The sequence below is a fragment of the Musa acuminata genome, chromosome BXJ3-5 (assembly GCF_036884655.1).
Source record: "Musa acuminata AAA Group cultivar baxijiao chromosome BXJ3-5, Cavendish_Baxijiao_AAA, whole genome shotgun sequence".
In the NCBI taxonomy this organism is placed as follows: Eukaryota; Viridiplantae; Streptophyta; class Magnoliopsida; order Zingiberales; family Musaceae; genus Musa; species Musa acuminata.
In genome coordinates, this window is record NC_088353.1 from 9240256 (window position 1) to 9259816 (window position 19561).

The window sequence follows — 19561 nt, forward strand, 5'->3', positions numbered from 1 at the left end:
GCCTTATTTGCCGGCCATTGCAGTAGCTCACGCAGAAGCACCCGTGTGAATTACGATTCAGGGAACAGGAGAAGAAAGCCTTCCCGATCCTCACTGCCGGAAGCCCTACAGATGCCGCTGACGCACGTGATTTATGATCAATGGAAAGCGCCTTCATCGTGTTTTGTGCTTCGTGTATCGCAGGAAACAGTTGATCCGTGCCCAAGAAGCGCCTACTCCTATAATACGCCTCCCGAACCCCGAATCCCAAACCCGAGCCCAAACTAGAGACAGAGAACCCCAAGTCGGTAGCAATCCTTCGTCTCGTCACCCGAGTGATCGAGTGGGCGCAGCCAACAATCCATGTATCGCCACGCCTCGCGACGCCTGATCCGGGCCCTCGGCGACGGAGGCCGCCGCCGGTCTTTCTCCACCGACCTCCCGGCGGCGTCGTCGGAGGACGCGGCGTTCGTGGAGGCGTGGCGTAAGGTGGCCCCCAGCATCGACCCGCCCAAGACTCCGCTCGCCTTCATGAAGCCCCGCCCTCCTACCCCCTCCTCCATCCCTTCCAAGCTCACCGTCAATTTCGTCCTCCCCTACCGGTCCGAGATCTCCAACAAGGAGGTTCGGGCGCTCCTCTCATCCCCATCGGTCATATCTATCTAAGTCTCGCATACGGTTTCGTTCTGATGTATCGACTATCGATGATGCTGCATCTGTTTCGGATTTGTATGTTCTGGGATCTGCATTCTACTTGAAGGAGAATCTAACTCTACTTGATGAGATCATGTAGATGACCAAGTAGTGGATTTTCATTGTGGATGCCATCGTTTCCTTTCCTGTTAGTCGATAAGAATTGATTTCTGCGATCGGAGTAATAGTAAGTGGAAGTTCTGTGACTGGACTGCCTCGTGTGGTACCAAATGATCAACCCAACCATTGGAAGCTGCGACCTGATGTTTGAAGTGGACATCTTCTTACGGTTAAGCGGTGTGGATATTTAGTATGTTTGAGCTTCAAGTAGTAGTTTTTTGAGTCAGGTCCGGCTACAATATGACGCCCTAGTTTAGTTCATATCGGATGTGTGGTAGGAGATCCTTGTTAAGCATTTTGGACCAATAGTTTAAGTTCATCAACACAGTAAGTCAGTTATCCTGTCCCCATCAGGCTGAGTAATGAGGGACTAGTTGAACGTAGTCTGGCATTTTAAAAAGACACAAACTTATGCAATAGGCATTTCAGTCAAAATTATTGGCCTTGTGGTTTTTCTAATAATTTGAGAAGAGATCATCTTTAAAATCCTATAGCAAGGTGCAACTTTTAACCATCTTGTTCGTCACAAGTTGGTCAAAGATTGTTTTCATTGTGAACTTGATGGAACTGAAATGGGTGTACTTGGTAACATTTTGGATGTTTATGGAAAGTCTATGTACAAGCTTGGTATGACAGTAAAAGTTGAAGCTCAATATTCATTTTGATGCTCTTCTGAAATCTCATGATACAAACTAGATGCTAGTTTTAAGTATAAACATAGATTTTATGTTGTTCAGTAGTTTGCAAGCCATGCCACTATTTTGACTATTTCCCTTCCTCTCGAATGTTACATTTAGAAAGATGCACTTTCATTTTGCACATACCTTGCTAACCATTATGCGCACAGACCAGAAAGGACGAATATTTTTTTGAATTAAACAAAAAGATCCATTACTATGCAACTTTGTTGTTTAGACTATGTTATTCACAATACACTCACTTTAAAATGGTCGGCTATATTTTCCTGAGAGCTTGTCATAAGCCTTAAGCATGACAATGCTTGTGCCACTTTATCCCTATAAAATATACCAACATCTATCTTCAATTTGCTTTCTTTTGCATTGCACTTCAGGTAAACAATTAATATCTAGATACAACTTTCAAGAATTCTGCCACTTATTCATTGTTGCTTTTCCTCGACCAACAGCTTATGCTTCATTATTTACTCAGGTGAGCCCCCCTTCAACATATTGTGTGTATTCATTTGCATCAATGTTGGGGCAATTTCAGAGCTTATCCTAGATGCTAAGACACTTCAACCAATTTAATCACTATATAGAAGAGAGAATTTGATGCTTTCTGCAAGGCATTACTGAAATGCTTTTATTTCCTTTTGACCTTCTAAGCACCTATATTAGTGTGTTTCACCTATCTGAAGCAAGACATCTTCTAGTGTTGCCTGGTGATGTGGCTCGCCTAGGTTGGCTGAGCTAAACGTGGTCCACCTTACGACCAATCCATTATTGTATGGTAAATGTGGTCTGATCTTGTATGCACTTGGAGATAGGACACTTTTTGCCCAGCCAAGTGCAGACAGGTGGAAACTTGATTTATTCAATTGACGAAAGCTATTCATGTGTTCATTTGAATGAAGATCAATGTCATTTGAGACTAGCACTTCCGGGAATACCTCAATGTTCACTGCATTTATGGTTGGTCTCCAGTCTTCTTATATATACTATATCTTGCATCTTCAAGCATCTAAACTAGATGCAGCATTTCCTGAGTGGCTACTTATTAAGCATAACTTTTTTCATTAATCTAGTTTGGCAAACTGTTGGTAGCATTTGAAACATTATCCAAGGAAGCATTCCAAATAGCTATTCTGTGTAGCAACTACTTGATTCAAGGTGGTTCATCATTATAATTGCTTTAGGAAAACAAACTGATTAGTTTCAGCATCTCCAATATCTGATGGTTAGTGGTTGGGAACCATGGAATTCTTTGCTACTATGCTTAAGAATGCAAATGAGATGTGGTTCTGGTCTGAATAAGGACGAGCGACAAGCTCTTAGAACCATCTTCATCGAGAAATCTTTGTTACAACCAAGGATGGGACCGTCCAACTCATGCTGCCTTGCACATTCTAGGCTGCATGGTACTGATTCTCAGCACATTACTGAGCATTGAGCTGCCAGATGCTGGCCTGTTGGGAGTGTGCATCAGCCTTACCCATCAGGTCACTGGGTGAGAGTTTTACATAGGACCATTATTTGGCACATTTTATGTGACGAGCATACTAGCATTGAGATGGTACATGGGAACCAGCTCGGAGTGCACATTAACCTCAACCTACACTCTGTCATCATGGAGGATAGCTTGAATGTCTGAGTGGCCTAGTCATTGTCACTTTATCAAGAGAGATTTTGAAGTGAAGATTGATTAACAATTTTCTTATGGATGAATTACCTTTTGAAGTTCTTATGGTGTCTAAATTAGATATAAACTAATAGGCTGACAAATTGATCACTACTTCTATTACTTTGTCCCCTACTTCTATTCCTTTCTCTTTGTCCCTTAACTTATTTACTTTCAGGTTGATATGGTCATTGTACCAGCAACCACAGGGCAAATGGGTGTTTTGCCTGGACATGTTGCCACTATTGCAGAACTCAAGCCAGGGGTTCTTTCTGTACATGAAGGGAATGAAGTAACTAAGTACTTTGTTAGCAGTGGGTTTGCATTCATACATGCCAACTCAGTTACAGATATAGTTGCTGTTGAGGCTGTTCCTGTCGACCGCATTGATCCAAGCCTAGTCCAGAAAGGACTAGCTGACTTCACTCAGAAGTTAAACTCAACTACGACGGACTTAGAAAAGGCTGAAGCGCAGATTGGTGTTGATGTTCACAGTGCATTAAATGCTGCACTTTCTGGTTGAGAGTCTTTATCCCTTATGGGGCATTCCTCTTGAACTCATCATTGAACACAGATAAATGGCCAATTCGTGATGTGTGAGGAAAGATGGAAAGTTTTATAATTTTTTAGCTTTAATCACAAGTCAGGACTGTGGTAACTTAATTGCTATCCTGCTGTACAACTCTGAAATGTTTGATGTCTTGTTTTACTGGTTTCTACTCTTTCTTAAGCTTCTGTGGTTCGAACCTGCTATTTTCAGTATTCTACTCATCAAAATTTTATTTTTATTTGCAGTTTTTTGTGAATTATGAATTGGGACTATGTGGAAAACGCGCTAATGGGGTATGAGTGTGTCGATGGTGATAGACCGCTTTTTTTGTACAAGTTTTCTTTTTCTCAGACTAGCAACCTGTCCTAGAGTGTAAAAGAGTCTATTTTGAGCCACATCTAAGCTTGAATTGATATCCATTTAATGTTGTCATCTTTGTTCAATTGTAATTTACTTGACTAGTCAAAAGTTAGGCTTGAAATTTTGTTATAGACCAGCCATACTCGAGCTTAATTTCTGCTTGAAGTTTATCTTAAGCCAAGCTTTAAATGGACCAGGTTTAGTTAAATTCACCTGTATTACCTCTTTAGAATAGGGGAAATGGTAAAAGTAATTTGTCAAACATCATGAGGGTAATAAGCCTAATGGCTGCAGATGAGTCATGGAAACTTCTAAATGTATGTCATGATGGTAACATGATTGGTATGTTTTCTGTAAGTCTGCAGAAAGATAGCTTATTATTTATCATTATCGAATCTAATAGGATTTAGGGTTTAGGGCCAATGATTCACTTTAACTATATCCTGCTCTTTGTCATGATGGTAACATATTTAGTATAGCTTCTGCAAAGTCTGCAGAACCATAGCTCATTCTTTGTCATTATGGAGTGTAATTTGTAGAAATTACAACTATTCCAGTGCTTTTCTATTCAGACAAATATTTACCTACAGTATTTTTCTTGTTAATACCTGAATCATGTGCTTTTTCTGAAAGCCAAAGATTCTATTCGATTAAAGGATAACAAGTCTCAAGGTAGCATTTCATGTGTCCAAGGATGTAATAATAGTATGCTAATAAACAGTCAGAGTTTTCTGTACTGAACAGGCCATAAACTTCTGTTGTTTCGTGTTCCCTCCGATGTATATCTGCTTCATTTTTTGTTTATATTTTAAGCCAATTGTTTCGTGTTTCCTCTGATGTATCTCTGATAGTTGCAATGTAGTTGACATGTTTATATCTTTACCTTTCTCTGAGTTGGTCATACGGTTGCTTGACCAAATAAGCAAGGGTGTGGACAAGTTCTTGAAAGTTGGATCATGTCTCATGTTCGCAGCAGCATTTGTGTACCTTCCAACTTGAAGATCAAAAGGAGGCAACTCGAGTCAGTCTAGAAACCAAATCCAGCACTTTCGAGGAGCTTATCGTCCTCGCTTTCATCGCTCTCATCTGTTTCCAAGCAATCGATGCTCTTACTCTTTAATCTTTTCTGTTTCATTCCTGTTGGTGGTTCTCACATCAAAGCCGTCTCTTTGCAGCTGGTGGTTCACCGGATAGGGAATCAAAACTCGGTGTGAAGGAGCCAAACTATGATGGAAAAAGGTGCGTTCCAACTTTCTGACCGATGGAAAGTAACCATTGAATCATTAGTCTTTCTGTTTGGCATCCTTCATCCGATAGGTTTAAAGTTTTGTATCATATCATGTTAGATTTGCATCATGCTAGGATGCTGTGTTTCACCGTAAGCATGCTGGACCTAATCAGTTTCTGACGCTTTACGTTTAGGTCTTCATTAATTATGACTCATGATAATTGCGCCAGCACAGCTGAGTCGCAAATGGTGGGTGTTTTTTCCTATTATCAAGTCACATTCATGACGCTTCTCGCTTGGACATGGAAACTAATGAAATCAATAACAATGGAGTGGTCTATGTCATCGACCAGATGGACGATGGGCTGATGGAGATGAGCACTAAGAAGAACATGCAAACAGGGAGAGCGGTGGCCAAGACTTGGTGGTGATCCCTTTCACAAGTCAAACAATGGGATGTGTTGCTGAGGCAGTGGAAAGCAATCCGTGGAGAACGAACCATCATAGCCAAAAGAAAATGATGCGAACATGGGAACAACATAATTGCACACCCTTCCAAAAACACACACAAAAGATTGTGTGGTCGGACTAGTTATTTGATTTTTCAGGAGATCAATTCAATGACAAACACCAGGGGGACCGAAGAAAAGAAGACAGCATGACAAGTATCTTGACCTAACTCGATTGGTGGCGTGGTTGTACTTGTTTTCTCTCTCAGCCTGCATCCCTATCTAAGACCTGTACAAGAGAGCCATTTGATTACTCCGGATATTTTGCTTGATGACACATCATGCCAATAAAATAAACCAGGTCTAGCAATCCACCCCCGACTTAATTTGTGATGTGTGCATGAGAGGTGCTCGCGCTCCGTAATGTCGACAATGCTCCTCGACAAACATGGCAGTGGATTGGTTTTGACTGGCATAGTTTTATTTCTGTGTTATTGAACGGTGGTAAATGATGGCATAGTTTATCTCAACAACCCTTTGTCTTCCAAAAACATAACACATATATATGTTTGTACATCTCGTCGGGTGAGATAATACGTGAAGAAGACTGGCACATCCTCGTAGAGTTCGTCTACTACAGTCCAGCTGGGAGGCGAAGGAATCCTGACACTCTTTGCTGTTCCTGCGACTAAGAAAATGTGAAACATCGAGATGCATGGAAGAGTTATTGGTCTGATGATGGAGCGAGAAAGAGTAAGAATATGACTAAGAATCTGATGCAGCTACACTTCTCCATGCCTCCTTTCTTTCTTTCTTGCTAGGGCGAGCATGCTTCCCATACTGATCAGATCTGTTTGGGTATCTTCTCTCTTCCTCCGAGACATTATTATTGGAGGTATGTGAGTTGGTTTCATCAACTTCCATGAATTTTTAGCGATTAAAGCTTTGTCACATGAGGGCCTACAATGCATTTGAGTCTGGGTGATGGAAACAGGGGATGGATGTTAGCCATTAATAATGGTGTTGCTATTGGAAAGCCATCACCGCTTTGCTGAAGCATCTGAGCAGAGGAAAAAAGTGGTGCAAAGCGAAGGAACTGATGTTCGCTTTACATAAAAATCTGCGCATGGAGTACAGTCACAATCTCACATAATGATATGATTCATGGGAAATGGGCAATTGGCTTCTTTGTATTGATTAATACAGAAAATTTAATTTCTTTTACTTTGTGAAGAATCATTGGCTATTAAAAAGTTATGCGATATTTGATGTGAAGGATCTGAACATTAAAAAAGAAGAAGAAGAAGAAGAAGAAGAAGAAGAAGAAGAAGAAAAGAGTCAGTCATCTGACTTTGAAGAAGTAAATAAAGATTTTGATTCCCGAGGACTTGTAAACGCAGGAAATGGTAGTCATGTGAAAGCTCTAATCTTCAGGAGCGGACTGCAGCAATCATTTCGTTAAACTACTTATATCTTTCTCCATTTCCCATGACAGCGAGATGGATGTGTCCCCGACAACTTGCTATACTCCTCTTCACACTCTTCACCGTTGAACAGGATTGAAATGACATGCAACAGGAAACATAAGAGCTCAGAGCACCCCACCGATTGCGCCTGCAAAAATGGACTTGATTGGACCGAACAAAGTACTTGTGATTGTAGAGTTAGAATGACTGTGTTGAGGCTACCAACAAAGCAAACGGAAATGTAAGAAAATTTTCATAAGAATCCTCCTGTAAAATATATTCTATGTTGCATTGGGTTAAATTAGTCTGTCTCAGCAATTTGACTTGAGTGTGTTTTTTCTCTCTTTTTAAAGAGAAAGAGATTTAAGTGCTTGGTCTGCATCTTGAAAATACATTGGACACCAAGATCAACAAAATTATACTTGTTTTGTTTATTCAGTCAATTAATTGTATAGACAAATTATGTACTGCATGTTTTTAGCTCCCTGATGAATGAGTTAGTGAGTCAACAAGGTAAGGTACTATTGAGTGTGTAAAAGGTGAAATTGCCCATACAAAACAATCACTTCCTTTCCAATGGGACTTTCCAACTATCTTGTCTTTGACTTTGTGAGGAAATCACAAATTAGGTGGTTGTTCATAGGTACATGTAAAGAAAATTAGCCCCAAAAAATTGTTGAAACTTAGAGAGCTCAATACAATCATCATTCTCGCATGGATTCAAAATCACAAACAATGAATGGACCACAATCTGTCCGCAACATGAAATGGATCCTTTTGTTCGGTAGCAAGGCTGATGAATATATGAGCAAAACTTGAGCTAAAGCAACTTCACAGGATCAGGGAATATCCACCTCTCAGAATTTTGCATCAAGAAAGAAAAAAAAGGAGAGAAAGAAGAATAAATCCATATTCCTCCTTGGTTTGTTGTTTCTCTTGTTTTCTTTCCAGTCGGGACGGACTACCATGTCAGTGTGTTATTGCACAGCTACCGGTTATCCTATAAGAAAGAGTTGCCATATCCACCCTTCCCTTGTCTCATCTTCAAGTCTTGGCCATGACACAGAAAATTTGGAACCTGTCGAGAGAGATTGCAGTGTCTGTTTGACAAATCAACTGATGGAAGAGTCTGGTGAGCAGAAAGTGGACAAATACAATAGGAGACTAATTGGACTTTTGGCTCAGAATGGGCATATCCTCTGTCACAATTCATCTCACCTTCGGAGTTGGTCGTTAAAGCCTATCTTTCTGAACCATGACTCCATGAGGTCATGTTCTACACATATTTGTCAAAACATGCAAACAAGCTGATCGATCTTCCCTCTCTATTATTTTCACTGTTTGAGTAAATGAATGGCTAATATGCTCCATGTGAAACGGAAGCATTTTGAGTGTTGGAGATCACTTGCATTATATTTGCAAACATCTCATGGTTGTTTAGAGTAAAAGATGAAAACTTTCACTGTAATTAATACATTAGGAATAGAAAAAGAAAGATATATTTGAAAAAAAAATAAGACAAGACTTTTCTTTACATCAAAATTCCATCATCAATCAATCTTCACCATTTTGAAGTTTAACAAGGGAATATATATATATATATATATATATTAGCTGATTGCAAACAATTGGTTGTGAAGTTGTCTTTGCATGCCATATCTCATCACTGACCCATTCCATAAATTATTCTTCACGCCTAAATCTGTCTGTCAGAGGTGCATGATAGGCAGACTAGATAGGGAGAAATGGAGTAAATGCAAGAAGCCAAGCCCGTCCAACCCCACCCGAGAAAAGAAATGGGTGATGCGTTGCTCTCCTTCCCTCCTCTCCTTTCAAGTACCTAATGGATCTCTTCAATACTGCCACCCCCTCCCTTTCCTTTTCCTGTGTGAGAGCTACTGACCGCACAGCAGCACCAAATCCTCTTTGGTTGCAGTGATAGTTGCCAGAAGGAGCTGCTCCTTAATGGATGGATTCGATGCTCCATGACAACTACCTCACTTTGAAGTTACTGCGTCCTGTCCAAAGGTCCCCCATGCATGCTGAAGGAATCACATCAGGCCGTAGTTCTCTGAGCCTTTAGCTGATGCAGTCCTGAAATATACATGTTGTTGATATCAGTGCATCTTGAAACAACAAGTGATTGTCTTACAAGAAGAAAGAGAGAGAGAGAGTGTGTGTGTGTCTTTCTACTAACTCAAAAGAAAAAGGAGAGTATGCAGTAAAGACAAATAAAACACTGAATGATATGTACTCGATATGTATGTATATTTATACATTTGTTTGGATCAATTTAGATCAACATCAACCACATTACCCGCCGCATTTATATTTCTACTAATTAAAACCAATCTGAACCAAAGCAGATCGGACGTAGCATCAGCTAGAAAAATTATTTCGAGCTAAAAGAACCGTGATCGACTTCTTTGCTTTGCAACAACTATCTATCTATCTATATAAACAATTAGTCATTGCCGAAGATCTTGGTGGGGTCAACTCTATGGATCCTCTGCATGCTATTGCATAGTTGAAATTTCGCATCAGTTTTGCATCACAAAATAATGTGTCACTGTATCTATCATGCATTTTTTCCTTTCATTTTATCTGGTGGATGAATATTTAATTTATGTGATAATTCACTAACAATTATAATGGCTGATTGTCCGAGAAAATATCTTTTTTTGAGTTTTTCCAGGATAGTACCCATTTTTAAAAATTTCAAACCATCATCCTCTATTTCAAAATTTTTAAAAATACCCCCCAAAAGCTGTTGTAGTGTTTTTCCATTCAATCCCAAAAAAACTTTTGGCCAACTATTATTTATAGTGTTTTGTGGGTTATTTTTTTTATCCGTAAGACACCATATTGTATTTTTTAGATACTATATAATAATTTTGTTTTAAAAATACTATGATATCAAAAACATAGTATACTATTTTTTTAAATAGTATATAATATCTTTTAAAAAATACTATATAATATTTTTAAAACACTATATAGTATTTTTGTTGATAAAACCATGTAAATAGTTAGGGAAAAAAAATTGGATTTGAGAGAGAAAAAATGATAATTTTTTAAGAGATTTTTGGAACATTACAAATAGGGGGTGATCAGATCGTATGAGTATTTTGAAAAAGGAGTACCATATAAGCAAAACCTAAAAAAAGAGTATTTTCCAAAACAATCGCTCAATTATAATTCAAAATTTATATTCTATATTCAATTAAAATAATTTAAATTTTATATTTATAGATTTCAGTAAAATATTCTTGGCCCTCTTTTCTCTCTCTCTCTCTCTCTCTCTCTCTTTCTCTCTCTCTCTCTCTCTCTCTCTCTTGACTATAGATAGTATCTATTGGTATCTTTAACACATCTCCATACTATCTTATATGTTCCTGCCTGATTTTGTCTTTCATCAGAGCTACATCTAATTGTTCACTTATGTAGTAATTCTAATATTTTAATTCTTCTTTAATACTTTTCATTTAGAGCATTCTATATAATTGTTGACCATTTTATTTTTTGCTACATAATATGCATATTTCTTTATTACATCATATAAATTCCATGATAATATACACAAGTACTCATCCATTAATGACATCGTTGCATAACTTTATTGCGGTATTCTTTCTGTTCTTGCTACGTTTCTTATTTGTTTAAACAGAAACTTGCATGACTGATATCCTTTTCACAAACCAATTGATTTCTTCGATTTATCCATCATAATAATAAAGTGGGATTAATCCAAGCAATAACAGTGGTCAATCTGATACCATTTTACCTTGTTCTGATTGAGAAAGAGACGCGTGAGAAGCAGTTAATGTTAGGCCGAGCATATTAAACCTACAGATCTTCACATTTCCAAGACAATGGAGGAAGGAAAAAGGAAGGGCTGTTGGTTTGCCTGGACAAACCTTGGAAGCTAAGAAAGAGAAAGACTAACCACAGCAAACACTTGGCACAAGAAACAAAGTATGGAAGGCAATCCAAGCTGCTACTACTTCAAGCACAATGACTGTCCCTGGTATTTCTCCCATGCACAGACAAGGTCACACCCTTCTTTTCTCTCTCTCTCTCTCTCTCTCTCTCCCTCTCATGTGCCTACTGCATCATCGAAGGCAAACTGGCCTAGGAAATCTCAACACAAAATGAAACAGTGCTCCTGAGGATGGTGGATCCATTCAAACCAAAAGGAAGGAGATTTATATGGTTAGCAGCAGCTCACCATCTCTCTCCACTCCTCTTTGTTGTGAGTGAGAGAGCATAAGAGCAGGCCATCTTTGGACTCTTTCGATCGTTCCGAGCGCATTTATCTCCACTTCGTTGCGTACCCTTTTTTCTGCATTGAAGTGAAGAGGACGACGAGGGAGGTGGAGGAGAAACAAGAGCAGCAGCATCTATGGTAGTTGGCATTGAAAGCTTTTGCTTCTGATTCCTCCTCTTCATCTGCCTCTTTCTTTCGTCGCACACCTCTCTCTCTCTCTCTCTCTCTCTAGACCAGTAATGATAGTTCAATCCTGATACCCGTGTAACTTTCCTCGTTCGAGTTTGCGGTCAAGTTCCGATCTTGATCGAATTTATAGATGATTTCCCATTAGTTTCTGTGTGAAAGGTCGAATCTTGAGTGGTCTCCTTGGGAAATTTTTGGTTGCTGGATTGACGCAGAAGCGAAAGGAGGAGAAAGAAATGGACTTTCCTCGAGCCGCGCCTGGTTTCATCGATCCGTCGGAGTTATTGCTCGCCAATGGAGGTGAGATGAGGCAAAGTTGGCTCCTTTTTGGTCTGCTTGAACGGTATGTTGTGGGTTTCTGAGGTTTGTTTTATCTAACAGCACCGCCGAATCCGAGGAAGAGAGGTCGAGGAGGCATCGGGTTCCCGGAGACGCCGCCGCCGCCGCCACCGCAGCTGCAGCAGAACCACCCTGTCGACCTCCTCTCGCTGCAACCACAGCGTACATCGACCCCGCTTTCGCCTCCGGCGCTTGTGAGCTTCGCCCAGCACCAGAGCCACCCTTCTCTCCGAGTTTCCACCGGCCTCCGACTCTCCTTCAAGGATCGATGCCAGCAGCAGAACCAGAAGCAATCCAACCCTCTTCTATCTTCTTCTTCCTCCTTCCTGTCCTCCCTTCTGTCCGAAGAACTCACCACCCACATCAATCAACAGAAGGGCGAAATCGAGCAGTTCCTTCACGCCGAGGTACTATTCTCTCCTCCTGCCTCTCCCGGATTGCTTTGGCTCCTTTGGTCTTGGTAATAAAGAGACTTAAAGATTGGATTTTTCATCCTCTATGGCAGTCAGAGCAGCTGCGACGGGGGTTGGCGGAGAGGCGATGGAGGCACTACCGGTATCTATTAAGCGCAGCGAACGAGTCAGCCGCCCGGCGGCTACGAGAGGAGGAGGCGGAAGCGGACCGGGCAGCGCGGCGGAGCGCCGAGCTCGAGGGCCGCCTCGCCCGCCTCCGAATCGAGTCGATGGCATGGAAAGCCAAGGCCACGGCCGACCAGGCAACGGCAACTTCCCTCCAGGTCCAGCTCCAAAAGGCTGTCGCCACCGCGGCCCAGGCGCGGGGCTGCGAGGCGTCGCCGGCCGAGGACGCCGAGTCGGCCTTCATGGAGCCTCACCGAGTCGATCAGGGGCGGGCTTGCCGCGCCTGCCGGGAGCGCCTGGCCTCGGTGGTGCTCCTCCCCTGCCGCCACCTGTGCCTGTGCGACGTCTGCGACGGCGGGGGAGGCCCGGTCGAGTCGTGCCCGGTTTGCCGATGTGGCAAGGCCGGGAGCGTCCGAGTCTACCTCACTTAAGACTGCAAATCTCAGCCGTTCAAAAGATCTCCGTAAACACGAAAAATTAAAAATAAATCACACAAAAAAGGGATTAGAAAAAGACAGTCCGACGCTTAAACTCTTTTTCTAATCAGCTTTTGGAAACAAGATGATGAGCATTACTACTAATTAATTCGAATTTATTCTAATTTTATTTATTTTTCTTAATTTGTTTCGAATGTGCACCTTCGGCCGTTTGATTACCATCATGTGGCAGAGAACCAGGAAGGCCCATCGATCGTCTAATGGGCCGGCCCAACCCATATATGTAACGCATGCCTGCAATTTAGACTAGTGCTTAGCCAATCGATCTAATTTGTGTTGATCAAATGCTTGTTTGACGTGCAATCTTAATGGGTCACACTTCATATTTCGTAGTAATCAACATTCATATCTTCGTAGTAATCACCTATTGCATTATTTAAGAAAACGAGGAAGAGTGGAAATTTTGCATGATGATGCCAATTCCAATAATAAATTACAAGCGACAATGAAATAAAGTATTGATGATGACAACGTTGATAACTGATGATGATGATGATTGTTAGTCGACAATGGTATTAACATATTAGCGATGTAAATGATAATTTACCGAGTCGAAATAAGAGTTTTCTTTGTATGAGTTAATTAATTTTGGTTTTTTTTTAAAAAAAATATTCTATCTCCGATGAATAGTTTCTTTAATGTTCAACAATCTCCATGTAAAGCAGTAACAAAGTCAAAATTAGGAAAATTATTCACAATCGATGAAACAAAGGAACAAATTAGGATGGATATTTTTCATAAAAATACAAATAACAGAAAAAGACAACAATTTCATGTATTCTTTCATGTAGAAATGGAGAACAAAAAGTAAACAAAGAGTAATATGATAGATGTATTATTTATTTACTCAAATGGTAACTGATGAAACCGGGATTTCATCTTAGATCTTTGCTATCAACAATCAAAGTCTTACCAACAAATCTTAGTTTGTTTCACTAATATTTCTTTGACGATTCTGAATTATTCATAGGAGATGAAAATTTCACTAACAAGAGAATGATAGTTATTTCATTTTTGAATTGTGCAGTCATGACAAATACTAAAAAAAAAAAAAAGGATCATTAAGCCAAATAAAAACTCATTAATGTTCAAAAGTGACATCTGAGATAATAGCTTGAATCTTAATTGACACAACATTTTCTCTTCTTACCTTTCACCTCATGAACTTAACTCTTTCAAGATATATTTGCTATCTTGAACCACTGGTCTTCTCTGATCAGTGAATTGAATAAAGAACCAATCGATTGGGGAAACCTTGCTATGGATCCACTATATTATTCCCTTGTTTCGACAAACAAGTATCAGTAGGAACACTGTCTCTTTCTAACTAAATGAGCCAAAACTTATGACTCTCCAACAAAAGTTCCAATGGATTTTTGGCCAAACATCTTAAATATAGTTCAAGTGAATCTAGTGATCATCTAATCAACGACCACAATCTTGGGATGTTTGAACTATGCTTTGTAAGGAATGCACACCAAACACACACCATGGGAAACAAAGAGTCTCCATCCATCCTTTGTAGACAAAGGTGTTTGCTTTGATGAGTGAGGAGAAGAGCAAGAGGTTAGACTTTGCCTCATTGTTGGACTGTTGCGTCTCAACTGTTCATATACTGAAGCTGTAGAAATGAGAGAAACAGAGTTTGGTGATTGGTTTTGTTTTACTGTCAGGATTGGTGATTTTGGACTCACCATCTTTCTCCGAGAAAAAAGGGGAAAAAGAAGACTAATTTGTGTTGAGTAGAAAGTTGTGAAGGAAGAAAGAACTACAGCTACTGGTGAGATCACATCACTCTCTGATTTCACGATTTGGACAGCGTTTTGTTTCTTCGGTCCATCATGGAATTGGTAGAGATGCATGACCATAGTTATGAATCATTCAGTGTTTGTATATTCATGGATGTTGAAAGATTTAGTGATTTCACCTACACATCCAAAAGTCCATTGATGTTCCACATTTTCTATAAAGTCTATCCTGATATGTTTGAAACCAATTATGGTCAGAAGCGCAAAGTTTATAACACATTTAAAAACCCAATGATGTTCAACATTGTCTATCAAGTCTATCTTGATATGCTTGAAAAGCCGACATACCATATCATAATCTCTCTCCTTGTCACTGTTTCATTCATTTTGCTTATTTAATCAAAAGGTATTTATGGTCAAAAGCACATAGCCAAGTTTATAAGAAAGTTGTGTATAATGTGACTTTTTTATTAGGCTTTCTTCCTAATCTCTAACAAAAGAATATGGTGTTTGAGCAAATCATAGGTAAATGAATTATGAGAAAGGAATGCATATGAATGTAACAAATCAAGAAATGGAACTGGAAAGATTACTGTGCTAATCTATATAGTTCATAATTTAGTGATCAGAAAAGGGTTGGAAGTCAGTGTCAGGTTGGAATAATTCATGGCGTGGGAGAAAAAAGAGCACACTGGAACAAAGAGATTGAGACAAAGTGTGTGAAAGAGAGACACAAATCTCCACTTCACCTTCAAAACTAGGATGGAGTAATCCTCAATCAGAGACTTGATTCCCAAATCAATGCCTCCGTGTATACAACTCAGTGAGATTGCAGCTATGGAGAAATGTGGATGATAATTTGATCCCTCTCTCTCTCTCTCTCTCTCTCTCTCTCTCTCTCTATATATATATATATATATATATATATATATATGTATGTATATATACATGTATATAAATATATACACACACACATATATATATATATATATATATATATATATATATATATATATATATATATATATGTAATTACAAAAAAGTGTGATGCTTTCATATTATTAATTGACAAGAGAACATGGGTAGCAGATCAACCAAACAATTTAATACATGCTTTAGGCTGTGATGAAATAAAGCAGGCACCACCTGTTCCAATAACAGTGTTCTTCTCCACTCAAAAGCATTGGCTTGAGACTTGGGCTTCCTTAAATCCCTCAGAAGATCAAAGTTGGCACAGATGTGGATTGATTCTGTCCATTCATGTGTCTCTGCTGCTGCCTCAATAAACCACTGAGAGACCATAAACTAAGCGACATCGAGTCTGGCGAAGAAATAAAAGAAGTGTTCTTTTTGCAGGAATGATTAACTCAAGCTGATGACAAAGGTCTGCAGATGTTGTAGCTGAAAAATAATTTATGAGAATTAGCTTCTGTTGTTGATGTAATTACTCATATGATTTTCTTTAGAATAAGATATATATATATATATATATATTTAAATATATAAATATGAAAAAAAAAATATTTTTAGATGACATGCATCAGTAATTTTGCTAAAATTGAAATGGTGGGAGATTGGGGGGATCTTGACCGACGGGAACCGGCTGGTGACGGTAAAAGCCGGGAAGAACAAAGAAAAGGGGAAGCAACAACGATGGCGTCATAGTCACGTGAGGATTGTTCTGGGCGGGTTTGGCGTCGAGTTCGGGCTCCGCACTCCCTTTAACTACGAGAACGCCACAGCGTCAGGTGCGAACTATATATTTATATATATCACTGGGAGAGCTTTCAACAAGCTTAAGGATTGATCGCGGCGTTACGCTTGTCGATCGCTTGGCTGTCCATTCCAACTCGATTAGACGAAGACCAAAGCCGCGATTATTCGCAGTCCACCTATTCGTCGTGGTTCCGAGAGACCCACCATTATTGGAACTCCCACCCTCCTCTTTTTATGACCCGCCCCACCACCCCCAAGAGGAGCCGCCGTAGAAGCCTTGAGATCACCATGGACTCCTCTCGCTCATCCTCTTTCTCTTCCCCTTCTCATGGATCGCTGAACGACGCCGGCCCCGAAGCAGGCAACAGCAGCGCCGCGTTGGGAAGGCTGTATTATGACGGCTTCGACGACGAACCGCGTCACTTCTTGGACTGCTGCTCCCTCTGCAGGAAGCCCCTCGCGAGCAACCGCAACATATTCATGTACAGGTTGGGTGTGCAACCCTCTTTGTTGGAGTCATTTGTCATCTTCGTGGAGAGTGCTGGTGTGGGGTGAGTGGATTGATGGGTAGTTGGTTGCAGAGGGGACACGCCGTTCTGCAGCGAGGAGTGCCGGCAGGAGCAGATCGAGATCGACGAGGCCGGGGAGAACAGCCGGAAGCTCTCCGTGAAGGTGTCCAGGTCGAGGAAGGAGCGGCGGAAGAGTGGCGAGTCCCAGAAGATTCACGTCTGGGCCGACACTGCCGTGGCTAGGTAAACTACGGCACACTCGATATAAAGCTGTAGGTAGTGTACAAAGTCGAAACCCGAGAGGAGTGGCAAAGAGGAAGAAGCTCTTTTGCTTGCATAGGGCGACGAGTGTTGTAACCTTTGCCTGGGTTGAGACTTGTTCTTCATCGCTTTTCTTACTGTTTGTTGTTCTTGATGAAGTGGTAATCGAGGCTTTGATCCCTCTCTAATTCTGTTGTCTGATGACTTAACGCATAAAGAAACTTAAATGCTAAATTCGTCTAGGTTTCGACTGGAGAAAACAACAAACACCAACATCTGGAAGGTGACGGACGAGCTAATCTACTTGAACATAAGTCTACTTCATAGTGGATTGATTAAGCTGTCAACTTAAAACTGTTGTTGTTCATGCTGGGAATCAGGTCGTATCGTACGAGAAACAAGTGTAATAAGCAAACATCGGAACCTAGCGCACTGGTTTCTCCTTTAATCTTGCTTGTACTTGACTGTTTCAGCATAAAAGGTTCAATGAGGACACATAGATCATTTTTACGAGAATAAATTCATTGAGAACACACATCCTCGGAGATGAAACCAAATTAACTTTGAGATGGATTTCGTTTCCGCTAGACATGTGACATGAGCGGCGGTTCTAACACGACGAAGACCATTCAATTAGGAGCAGGTCAGTGAGGTGACGACAAGTACCGGTAAAAAGTGTACCCTCATCAACCGTGCAACAACGCACAAACACCTACCATGTCTCGACAGATACGACGTATCTTGTGTACTACTGGTCTCACTCCCATCCACGTGTAAAATGAGACATTATATGAAACAGTTAAGTTTGCTGAGTTTTAATGTCTGTTATGTAGTGGTGGGATATAAAGATAAATAATTTATATATATAAATAAATATTAGTAGCTCATAAGATATAGTGAAATTAAATGGAATCACAATCAAATATAACACCAAGATATATGTAAAAAATTTCTTGAAGGGTAAAAATCACGTGATAAATTAGAGATAATCCACTATAATAATAATGAATATATAAATCTTAATCTCTTGCCTAAAATCCTAACAACAATTACAAGAGAATAACTGGGATACAAGGATCACGTCATTATGCACAATATCTAAAACCTTCCTAATTCTCCCCAAGTAATCATAGTAAAAATTTATTATAGATTTGATCTAACATGAGATGAAAGTACTGTTAGATGATTGAGAACAATCTCTCTGTATTATCCTTATCTTCTTTCCTTTCTTTCTCTTCCTTTTCTATCTTGTTCTCTTCATTTTCTTTGGAATCCCGTGACTACCAAAACCTACACTCCCCTTAATATAAAATTAGGGTTCGATTAAGAGGGAATGAGCTGTGAGCTAATAAAACCCATCTTGGACTGAATATGGGTTATCAACCCAACAACGAGAACCTAGGTGACCATTCCATTCCATGAGACTCCGCAAAAGTTCATGAAGCCAATTCCACATCCAATAGCTTCATCCCTCTTAAATGGCATCTGTTGATAACTTTGTCCAGCCAATTAAGAAGAGGAATATAGATATCTAGCATTCAATGAACATGAAACAAACAACGACGGTTACAATGGCAGGATGTCAGGCCAATCACTGTTATGCTGTGGTTGACAGAACAGGCCTTGCCTCTTATGTTATCTCCATCTTACAACAGGATTTTATGTAAGAATTTTGTTTCTATAAGCTAATGCAGTCCCCAACACTATCGCCCAACCGCATGCTTCTGTCCCCGTCTGATGGGATTTACGATGATCATTTTGGAGGCATGATCTAATTATTCATATAAAAAACACAACTTATCTCTGAAGAGGAGTTGTTCATGGTTAACCACATTAATATCATACATCACAGCAATTTTATTATCAAATAACTGTAAAAGAAGATATTAACTAGTCATTGGTCCCAAGCGTGGTCGTCTAAATAAATGCATGTCACAGTTAAAATTACATTTTACCACATAAAAAAAGCATATTTCGAAGAAAAGCATACATCAAGATATACTTGATGCAACAGGCAAGGGAGCATTCACTCTTTTCAAGACGTAAGAATAATTTACAGCCTACAATCTCAGCAGTAGTACACATCTATAACCACGCAGTGTAAGGAAAAAAGCACACAAATATATAACCACAGAAAACTCTGAAATTATTCCTATTATTAGTGACACGGTGTTGTAGAAGGTATCTAGATATTAAAATACCTACATTAGATTACTGTCAAATAAACAAAAAAGTTACAAGAAAAGCAAAAAGTGGC

The 19561-nt window shown here is 39.9% G+C and overlaps 2 protein-coding genes and 1 long non-coding RNA gene across 5 annotated transcripts; all 3 read left to right on the plus strand.

Annotated features, from left to right (window-relative positions):
* Positions 1-242: 242 nt before the first annotated feature.
* LOC135639165 (ATP synthase subunit delta', mitochondrial-like) lies at positions 243-3880 on the plus strand. Its single transcript, XM_065152956.1, has 2 exons — positions 243-603; positions 3329-3880. The coding sequence occupies exons 1-2, from the start codon at positions 343-345 to the stop codon at positions 3671-3673; spliced, it is 606 nt and encodes a 201-aa protein (XP_065009028.1). The 5' UTR covers positions 243-342; the 3' UTR covers positions 3674-3880.
* A 7196-nt stretch (positions 3881-11076) lies between these two features.
* On the plus strand, positions 11077-13183 carry LOC135637804 (BOI-related E3 ubiquitin-protein ligase 1-like). 3 transcript variants are annotated; one of them, XM_065150606.1, is made up of 4 exons: positions 11077-11608; positions 11872-11956; positions 12038-12402; positions 12501-13183. In XM_065150606.1, exons 1-4 carry the CDS (start codon positions 11606-11608, stop codon positions 13002-13004), a joined length of 957 nt encoding a protein of 318 aa, XP_065006678.1. In that variant the 5' UTR covers positions 11077-11605; the 3' UTR covers positions 13005-13183. The 3 variants fall into 3 exon arrangements, with proteins under 3 accessions (XP_065006678.1, XP_065006679.1, XP_065006680.1); XM_065150607.1 differs by having other exon boundaries at positions 11077-11254; XM_065150608.1 differs by having other exon boundaries at positions 11114-11230.
* A 3438-nt stretch (positions 13184-16621) lies between these two features.
* LOC135637790 (uncharacterized) lies at positions 16622-17492 on the plus strand. Its single transcript, XR_010496379.1, has 2 exons — positions 16622-17022; positions 17116-17492. It is a non-coding gene; the product is annotated as an uncharacterized LOC135637790 (long non-coding RNA).
* Positions 17493-19561: the final 2069 nt, after the last annotated feature.

What these genes read in the sequence shown, in the direction of transcription:
- LOC135639165 (XM_065152956.1), top strand. Translation starts at nt 343, where the DNA reads ATGTATCGCCACGCCTCGCGACGCCTGATCCGGGCCCTCGGCGACGGA. An exon ending in CCGAGATCTCCAACAAGGAG is followed by an intron (nt 604 to 3,328) that starts GTTCGGGCGCTC and finishes ATTTACTTTCAG; the next exon opens with GTTGATATGGTCATTGTACC.
- LOC135637804 (XM_065150606.1), top strand. An exon ending in GTTATTGCTCGCCAATGGAG is followed by an intron (nt 11,957 to 12,037) that starts GTGAGATGAGGC and finishes TTTATCTAACAG; the next exon opens with CACCGCCGAATCCGAGGAAG. An exon ending in AGCAGTTCCTTCACGCCGAG is followed by an intron (nt 12,403 to 12,500) that starts GTACTATTCTCT and finishes CCTCTATGGCAG; the next exon opens with TCAGAGCAGCTGCGACGGGG.